Genomic DNA, 10,313 nt, shown 5'->3' with positions numbered 1-10,313 from the left:
CATTCCTGTGATTAATGTTACTAAGAAGATGTGTGATGTGTGTATGGAAGGAAAACAATCAAGAAGCTCCTTTAAGTCATAATTGCCAACAAAAAGCAAAGGATTCTCTTGATGTGGTTCATAGTGACATATGTGGACCACTTGAAGTGCCATCACTGGGAGGTAATAAGTATTTATAACATTTGTTGATAAATTTAGTAGAATGTTGTGGATATACTTGATATAAACAAAAGATGAAGCACTTAATTTTTTTTTTAAGAATTTGAAAGTGAAAGTTGAAAAACAATGTGAAAGATTTGCCAAAGTGTTAAGAAAAAATAGAGGTGGTGAATATACATCACATGAGTTTGAGGAATTCTGTGTGAAAAATGGGATTGAACATGAAGTGATTACACCTATACATCTCAACATAATGAATTGACTGAAAGAAGAAACAAAACTATCTTAGACATGACTAGGAGTATGTTGAAGGGAAAAGAGTTGACACATAGGTTTTGGGGTGAGGCTGCATCAACTACTATCTAATACTGAATAGATGTCTATAGGAGATTTAGAGTGGCAAGAAACCAACTATAGGACATTTGAGAACTTTTGGAGCTCTATGTTTTAAACATGTGTCATACCAAAAGAGAAGAAAGTTACAAGATAAGAGTGAAGCCATGATTTTAGTTGGATATCATCCAACTGGGGCATACAAACTATATGACCCTACTAAAGGAAAGATTGTAGTTAGTAGAGATGTGAAGATAACTGAGCAAGAGTACTGGGATTGAAAGCAGAAGGCCAACAACACCAACCGACATACATAATTCCCTGCATCACTATTGGATGATTGTCAAAACAATGAAGATATAGTTGAGGAAAGAATAGAATCAAGCATAACTCACAAAGATCAAGGCTACAACCAACACATTTAAGTGAGTTTGAAGTATACAATGACAATGAGATTGATAACAGTGGAGATCTAGTGCACTTTGCTCTATTTGCTAATACAAAACCTCTAAATGTTGAAGAAGTTGTAAGGAGAGTGCCTTGAAAAGAAGCACTGATGGAAGAAATTAAGGCAATTGAAGGAACCCGACTTGGCACTTAACTGATTTACCTCTAAAACAGAAAAGCATATGAGTCAAATGGGTTTACAAGCTCAAGCTAAATCCAGATAGGTCAATTGCCAAATACAAAGCTAGATTGGTTGCCAAAGGATTTCTACAAAAAGCAGGGATGTACTATTATAAAGTATTTGATCTAGTAGCCAGAATTGAGACAAGTAGACTGGTAATACCATTGGCTAGTGCAAGAGGTTGGCTAATGTGCCAGCTTGATGTCAAGTTTGCATTTTTGAATGGACTACTTGAAGAGGAAGTGTATGTTTCTCAACCACCAAAATTTGTGATCAAGGGAAAGGAGAATAAGGTGCTCAGATTAAGAAAATCTCTTATTGGCTTGATGCAAGCTCCAAGAGCTTGGAATAAAAGCATTGACTCATTCTTTATCAACATTAGGGTTCATCAAATACACAGTAGAATATGGGGTTTATGTGAAGCATTACACTCAAGATGGAAGGCCATCAATGCTTGTGCTTTGTCTATATATGGATGAATCTGCTAGTGATTGACAGTAATAAGAAATAAATTGAGGAATTCAATGTAGTCATGAAGGGTGTGTTTGAAATGTCAAATTTTGGAAAACTGACTTATTTCTTGGGCATGGAATTTACTGAAACAAAGGAAGAGCTGGTGATGCATCGAAAGAAATATGCTGGTGAAATATTGAGAATGTACAACATGGCTGACTGCAACCCTGCTGTCACTCCAATTGAAGTCAATGCCTAGTTAGAAGAAGGAGCTTAAGAAAAACTGGTTGACACCACTCTATTCAAGCAGATCGTTGGATCTCTAAAATACTTGTGCAACACCAGACTTGACATATGCTATAATGTTGGTGTCATTATCAAGTTTATGGAAAATCTTAAGCACACTCACTAAATTGCAGCCAAGAGGATCATGAGATATGTTCAAGGGACACTAGAGCATGGAATCCTGTTTGCCAGAAAATTGAAGCAAGGAGATGAAAATCTAGTTGGATATTCATATTATGATTGGTGTGGGGACAAAAGTGATAAAAGAAGCACATTTGGCTATGTCTTCAAATTCACGAATCTTAAATTGCATGGAGCTCAAAGAAACAATTAGTCATAACCTTGTCATCTTGTGAGGCATAATACATTGTTGGCAACTATGCAGCATGCCAAGCGTCGTGGCTCTAATCCTTGATTGATGAGTTGAAGATTGAGATATGCAGACCATTTTCCAATGATGATTGACAATATTTCTGCTATAAATCTAGGAAATAATCTTGTGTCTCATGGAAGAAGCAAACATATAGAGACAATGTTCAACTTCTTAAGGGATCAAGTTTGAAAGAACAAGTTTAAGCTCATATATTGCCAAACTGAAGTGCAAGCTGCTCATATCGTGACTTTGATAACAAAAAAACTTGAGGAGCCAAGAAAAATGTTAGGTGTAGTATCACTTAGATACTTGAATTAAGGGAAAGTATTAGGTGACTTATAATTCAAGTAAATTGTGTGTTATAACTAACTAACTAACTAACTAACTAACCAATCAGTTAGTTAGGTGGCTAGATTTCAATTAGCATGTGTGTTAATTGAATAAGAACGTCTCATTATTGATTTCTTGGTGTGCAAGAAATCAACAAAAGCTAACGTGCTTTACAACTATGGAAAAAGTTAGAGATCTCAAAGCACTCAAACTATAAGACTTGATTGGATCTTTCAAGGCTCGTGAAGAAATACTTCTTGAAGACAAACCTATCAAGCATGGAAAAATTGTTTACTTGAAGACAACTCAAAGTCCTTAAAGAAAAATAAAATGCAAGTTTACCCTCTCAAAAAGGTGAAACATGCATAAGATAATCGACCAAAGAGAAGGCTAAGGATATTGATCATCATCACTCCAAGGATAAGGATGAATTGACTTTAATCTTCAAAAGAATTTAGTAATTAATAAAAAATAAGAGCTCGAGACAAAATGTCACTCAATAACCATATTATTATTCTGGCAAGTATGGTCACCTTGAATTAGCATGCTACTATAAGAAAAGAAATACAAAAAGGAACATTGATCTTCAAAAAATTCAAATCACTATGATACCTAAAACACTATTAACTTCTTATGCATGAATATCTTATAACAAACAGGAGAAAACTTCAGTACTTTGAAAGTGGGTCGTTAAAGACACATGACAAAGAATAAGCAATGTTTTCTCTTATTAGTGGAAAAAGTAACAATAATCACATAAGCTTAATATATTGCTCTCAATTTTGGCTATATGACGACAAAGACCTTCAAAATTATAAAACTTTCATTGATAAGTTTTTTTTCTTTCTTCTTTCCGATTTTACAATAGACACAGTTATTATAATATCCTTTACCCCAAAAATGTTTAAAGCTACAAACACGTTGGATATAACACCAAAAAATTGTATTAAAATAAAATACATCAAATAAAGATGTCGTCATACAAAACATATATCATATATTAAAATTAAATTTTAAAATGTCCAATCCTATACCATACATATAACTTATGTTAATAATTACTAATTCCAATTTCAATTATCACTGTGACCATATCGAGAGCTTGTTATTTTTAATTTTAAGAAGCCAAAATATATATTAAAATAGAATTATTCAAAGCATAAAATGTGCCAAGAATAATAAAAAATTACATCAACCACAATTAAAGCCATACAAATAAGTCTCATATTAAATCTTAAAGAACGTGGGCTTTCATACTGAAACAAACTAAGTGATTGTTCTATCACGGGATAAAATTGAATGCAAACTCCTTTGATCTTACTTTAAGCCAAGACCAAGATGTAAGTGTAACCAATTCCATAAGTTGAGCCAAATTACTCACTTGTTAATTGAAGACATGACGATTACGCTCTTTCTATATTGTCCAAATGCATGACAAAATTACCTAGAACTTTTCTCTTGCTTTCTTATTAATTTCCATTAGACCCTCAAATTGTTGAACATGAGAAAAAACACAACTATGTAAAGTGATCTACACACCCATCCAATTCAAATAAGTGAGGCAATGATATCTCTAAATTGTTCAATGAACAAAATATTTTGATTATTCAAAACACCTCTCTTTACCAAGTTGTCCTTAGTTAGGAGTTGATTGTCCAATAGATCACATAAAGAGTGACATCCAATTTGTTCCAAATCAAATTGCACAATGGAGAATCATTTATGCTATCATCCTTTGCCAGATAGTGATATGCACAATTGAAAGCTTGTTTGTTACATCTTATTTATAAAATAACCACTTTTTTTATATAAAAATAATCACTTTCAAGATTTTTCATTTTTTTATTTTATATTTTGAAAAAATTAAAATATAAAATCAACTAAAAACTGCTTTAAATGAAAAGCTGTTTTGAGTTGTTTTTCATAAAAATTACTTTTTATAATTAATTATTATAAAAAGGGATTTTCATTATAGTAAAAAAAAAATACAACTTGTACTTTTTTTTAAAAAAAAACTTGTCGACAAATAAACATCATTTATGTTTAGTTAAAATTAAAAAGAAAAGAGCAATTAAGTGATATGAATTTTATAATGAGATGATTAAATCTTGATCATACAATAATACATGGATGATCATGATTAAAAATTATTTAAGTGACACATGAGTTTTTCTTCTAATATTAATTATCCATATATGGTTGTGCAATCAAAATTTAACCGTCACTTTCTTATTGTAAAATCCATGTCATTTAATATTAAGGTGGTGGTTTCAACTTCACTTGCTAACATGAGGATCTTTTGAGGGGTGATATGTAAATAACTATGTCACTGTTCTTTGAGTTTTGGGACATGCATGAGTTTCTAAAACCCATTTCTTTTAAACTTTATTATATGAAAAAAGAGAAATGTTATCGGAAATCAAAATTTGATATAAAATGAGAAAGAAATATACTATTTTGACATTTTATAAAAAACAATACGCAAGTTTGTATTTTATACCATATTATATTTGTATCTCATTTAGTGTCAAATATTTTGTAAAACAGCGGTTGTACCATTGTATTTTGTTTTAAACTTTTTTTTCACTTTCTTCTTTTGTTTCTTCACACCAACTCTCCCCAACTAGAAAATAAATAAATAAATAATCCTCATGATGTTAATAATTTAAATAAAAAGTATAAACTTTTATTAACAAATTAAATAATATGAAAAAAATTTCTAAACAGTCAAATTTGATGGGTTTAAATTGGTATTGCCACTTATTTTAGATCATTTTGATGGTTTCTACATGCTCGAATATGTATAGCTAGTTGATGGTTCAACCAAATAAACGTATTCGTTTGTTTTATTAAAGTTTTTTTATATGCACACTATTATTAGATTTTGTCAAAATAATAATAAAAATAATACAGACAATAATAATAATAATAATAATAATAATAATAATAATAATAATAATAATAATAATAATAAATTTGTTATTATTAGATATTAGTAAGTGATTAAGTACTACCGATTTTTGTTTTAAAAAAAAGACATTATAGATTTTTTTTTAAATTGAAAAGGTAAAATTTTTGTTAATAGTTCAAAGGTATATTACAAAAGAATTTAAATTCGGTGCTTTGAGGTTATAAAATTAAATTTTTATCGTTTAATTAACACCTTAAGTGTAAAATACTACAAATTTTAATTTTGCTTAATTTAAAATGAGATTTTAATGTAATATATTAATGATAATTATAGTCCTAAAAATAGTAAAAAAAAATATAAATAAAGTAAAAAAAATCGATAAACAGTCGACCGTAGCAACCCCTACACTACAATATCACAATACAGTGAAGGAAGGATCATGAAGTGACATCCACATTTCTCTTGGTACTTCATACAGCAAATTGCTTCTCTATATTATTGCTACTTTCTCTTTAGCTTATAATGACTTAGACATTGAATTAGTTTGATGTCAATATAGTATCAAATATCAAGTTATTTTTTTTTTAAGTTTTTTTTTAATATAAAATAAATTAAAAATAAAAATTTAATTATTTTTTAAAAGGATGATCAAAATTGAAAATTTTAATTTCTAATTTCACTGTGTGGAATGAAGTCAGAGAGCACCATGAAGGATCCACACAATATTCGATTGGCAAACAATTGGATTGATGCATAGTTCCAGAAGAGGAGAAATCATGCTACAAACACAACAAGTAGATATGCACATAGAAGATGAAGAGAGAAGAGAAGGAGATCATGCGTTTTGACCTTTGAGCGTGGAAGAGGGGTAATAATAATATGATTATTTGGTCACTCTTTTAAAAAATAAAAATAATGAGATATCTAATTTTTAATTTATTTTTTATTAAAAAAATTTAACTGTGTTAGAATTTTTTAACAGAAATTAGAATGAAGAATCTCTATTTACAGGGATGTAAATAAAAAAAAAAAACTTACGAGGATCAATATCAAAAAATATTATAATTACAAGGATCGAAGATATATTTAATTTTTTTTTTCTTCTTGTATCACTTGTTTAAACTTAAAAATATCATATATGTTACTCTTATTTTTACCATCTAATTAATATTACATGTATCACTCTCAATTTATTATCTTTCTACTTTTCATTTATGATAATTGAAATCCATTAATAATTTATAAGGATAGTTTGGTAAAATTATTTTTCTCTTTTTCATTTATCATATTTTCTTAATCTATATGAAATGGTCAAATGCGATAATTATTTTGAGAGAGAGGTAGTAGGATTTTTTACCCATATATCCCACTTTTCAGAAAACTTTACCAAAATACCATACTTCAAAAACGGTTACCAAAATGCCCTACTTTTTAGGGGAACTAGGAAAACTCTCCTTGGGGGAGCGACACCTCAAAGAGCAAACTTTTTTCCCCTAGTAGGAGGTCGCTGGCCGGGGATGCGACCTCCCAAAGGGTTTTTAAAAAAAAAATTTAATTCGTTTTTTTGTTTTAAACTCCTTGTTAATATTTTAATAAATATTTAAATTAATAAATAATTATATTAAATAATAAATTTATAATTAATAATAATAATAATTAAAAATAAAAAATAATAATTAATAATAATAATAATTAAAAATAAAAAATAATAATTAATAATAATAATAATTAAAAATAAAAAATAATAATTAATAATAATAATAATTAAAAATAAAAAATAATAATTAATAATAATAATAATTAAAAATAAAAAATAATAATTAATAATAATAATAATTAAAAATAAAAAATAATAATTAATAATAATAATAATTAAAAATAAAAAATAATAATTAATAATAATAATAATTAAAAATAAAAAATAATAATTAATAATAATAATAATTAAAAATAAAAAATAATAATTAATAATAATAATAATTAAAAATAAAAAATAATAATTAATAATAATAATAATTAAAAATAAAAAATAATAATTAATAATAATAATAATTAAAAATAAAAAATAATAATTAATAATAATAATAATTAAAAATAAAAAATAATAATTAATAATAATAATAATTAAAAATAAAAAATAATAATTAATAATAATAATAATTAAAAATAAAAAATAATAATTAATAATAATAATAATTAAAAATAAAAAATAATAATTAATAATAATAATAATTAAAAATAAAAAATAATAATTAATAATAATAATAATTAAAAATAAAAAATAATAATTAATAATAATAATAATTAAAAATAAAAAATAATAATTAATAATAATAATAATTAAAAATAAAAAATAATAATTAATAATAATAATAATTAAAAATAAAAAATAATAATTAATAATAATAATAATTAAAAATAAAAAATAATAATTAATAATAATAATAATTAAAAATAAAAAATAATAATTAATAATAATAATAATTAAAAATAAAAAATAATAATTAATAATAATAATAATTAAAAATAAAAAATAATAATTAATAATAATAATAATTAAAAATAAAAAATAATAATTAATAATAATAATAATTAAAAATAAAAAATAATAATTAATAATAATAATAATTAAAAATAAAAAATAATAATTAATAATAATAATAATACTACATAAATAATTAATTATTATTATTATTAATTATAAATTTATTATTTAATATAATTATTTATTAATTTAAATATTTATTAAAATATTAACAAGGAGTTTAAAACAAAAAAACGAATTGATTTTTTTTTAAAACCCTTTGGGAGGTCGCATCTCCGGCCAGCGACCTCCTACTAGGGGAAAAAAATTTGCTCTTTGAGGTGTCGCTCCCCCAAGGAGAGTTTTCTTGGTTCCCCTAAAAAGTAGGGCATTTTGGTAACAGTTTTTGAAAATAGAGCATTTTAGTGAAGTTTTCTGAAAAGTGGGATATATGGGTAAAAAATCCAGTATCAAATATTAACCTAAGTTTTTTTTGTTATTATGTCACTTGTTTTAACTTAAAATTGATGATGTATCCAGGTTTCAAAATAGATTCAACTTACAATTCAATGTCTCTATTCAAGCTCACCAAAACTAAAATAGTAAGTTATTATGTTCCAAGATAGCTCCTTTGATCCACAAGCTAAAACTTTTTGTTTATTACTAATTAACACATAGCATGACCAAGGCCAAAAGATAACAAAGAAATAACTTCATAATTTCAAATGAGATGATTGCATGGATTTTGAAAATCCGAAAAAAGTTATATCAAGATGAAATGTTCTTTCTTTTCTTATACCTTTGTTTCAAAAAACAAAAAAGAGGAGAAAGAAGAAGGCTCAGAATGTTGCTAGAATGAAGTGAAGAGAAATTAAGACCAATTATTTAACTTAAGCATTACAGCAACTTGGTGCAACTCATCATAAGTGTCTTACGTGTGCCCATCATTTTAAAACAAGTTAAAACAACTTATTCATTTGATATTTACAGTGAGAATGCCATAATCTATTATGGTTAGAACAAAAACTCCAAGCTGCAACATGACAAGGCAAAAACTCACAAAAAAATTGAAGGAAGAAAGAGGAATTGGGATGATGTACAAAATAACAAAACAACCAGGCTTTTATATTATTTTCTGCATTTAGTGAGTTGCTCTGCTTGGAAGAGAAAATAGCATAAAGCCATAGATAAAAGATAAAGAAGAACTTGACCTTTCATCAAAATAAACAATCATTTTACCCTCTAAATATGTAAAACTTTGTCACAATAATCTTTAAAAATAAAACATATTAATTATATTTTTTAATTTGTTAGTCATTTTATTCTTTTAACGTGTCTTTAGTTGGTCAACATAGTCATTAAATGTATTTTGTTATTTTCAAATTAATTTACAAAATTATTAACAATAGAGATATATCAAGATTCAAAAAGTATGAAATACATTTTTTTCAATTGGTACGTATAAAAACACAAAATAAATACTTGTCATTAATAAATATAACAAATATGAGATAAATATTTATCACTAATATATAAAATTATATTTTTGTTTGATGTTCGAACGAGACACATATGAAATACCAGTAACACGCTACCTGTGTGACAATACAAATTTCAATTGGGGCATAATAAAAGAGGACACAATTTGTCAACGATAAATATAAATAATTATGGGACAAATATACAAAATATTGAATGAACTTTGTTCGGTTTTGTAAAGAGAAAAAACATAAATAATCTACTATAATATAAGAATAGAGAACATTAAAAATATATTAAAATTTATTATAAACTATATAAATTAAAATTAAACAATGATAAATAAAAACAACTTACTTCTATTGCCTTGATTTCTTATAAGGTTTAAACAACCGTTGTTTTTTAAATAACAGTGTTTTTCCAATCAACTTGGTATCTTTAGATAGAAAAAAATTGTATTGTTATATTTGTGTATAAAAGGAAAATAAATGTTATGTACCAAAATTAAATCTCGTAATTACTCAACAACAAAAAAGATATATAAGAATAAATTATAAATTAGAAAACCATGTAAAAAATGGCAAGTGTTAACGAGAGCATAAAATGTGTTTGTTAAAGAAAATAAAAATAGAAATATTTAAATTAAGATGTTTTTAAAAGTTATGTTTTCAACTTTTTAAAAATTTAAAATAATTTGTTTTCAAAGTAAAATTTTCATTTTTATTACGTCAATGAGTTCCCTATACTTTTTAGCAAGACTAAAAAAACAACAATGCAACAATATTATATAAAAATCGGTGAATAAAAAAACTCGAAGTAATTAGGGAAAGGGAAAACT

At 25.6% G+C, this 10,313-nt stretch overlaps 1 protein-coding gene across 1 annotated transcript in view; it reads left to right on the top strand.

Annotated features, from left to right (window-relative positions):
* LOC140919815 (uncharacterized) overlaps positions 1–773 on the top strand; it is a 1,800-nt gene extending 1,027 nt beyond the window's left edge. The window contains exons 4-6 of the mRNA XM_073366465.1: positions 29–162; positions 270–385; positions 630–773. Of these exons, the coding sequence (XP_073222566.1) occupies positions 29–162; positions 270–385; positions 630–773 (394 nt within the window). The remainder of the gene's footprint in view (positions 1–28; positions 163–269; positions 386–629) is intronic.
* The last annotated feature ends 9,540 nt before the right edge of the window (positions 774–10,313 follow it).

The sequence above is a fragment of the Cicer arietinum genome, chromosome 3 (assembly GCF_000331145.2).
Source record: "Cicer arietinum cultivar CDC Frontier isolate Library 1 chromosome 3, Cicar.CDCFrontier_v2.0, whole genome shotgun sequence".
Taxonomy (NCBI): Eukaryota; Viridiplantae; Streptophyta; class Magnoliopsida; order Fabales; family Fabaceae; genus Cicer; species Cicer arietinum.
This window is presented reverse-complemented; position numbering and strand designations above follow the sequence as displayed.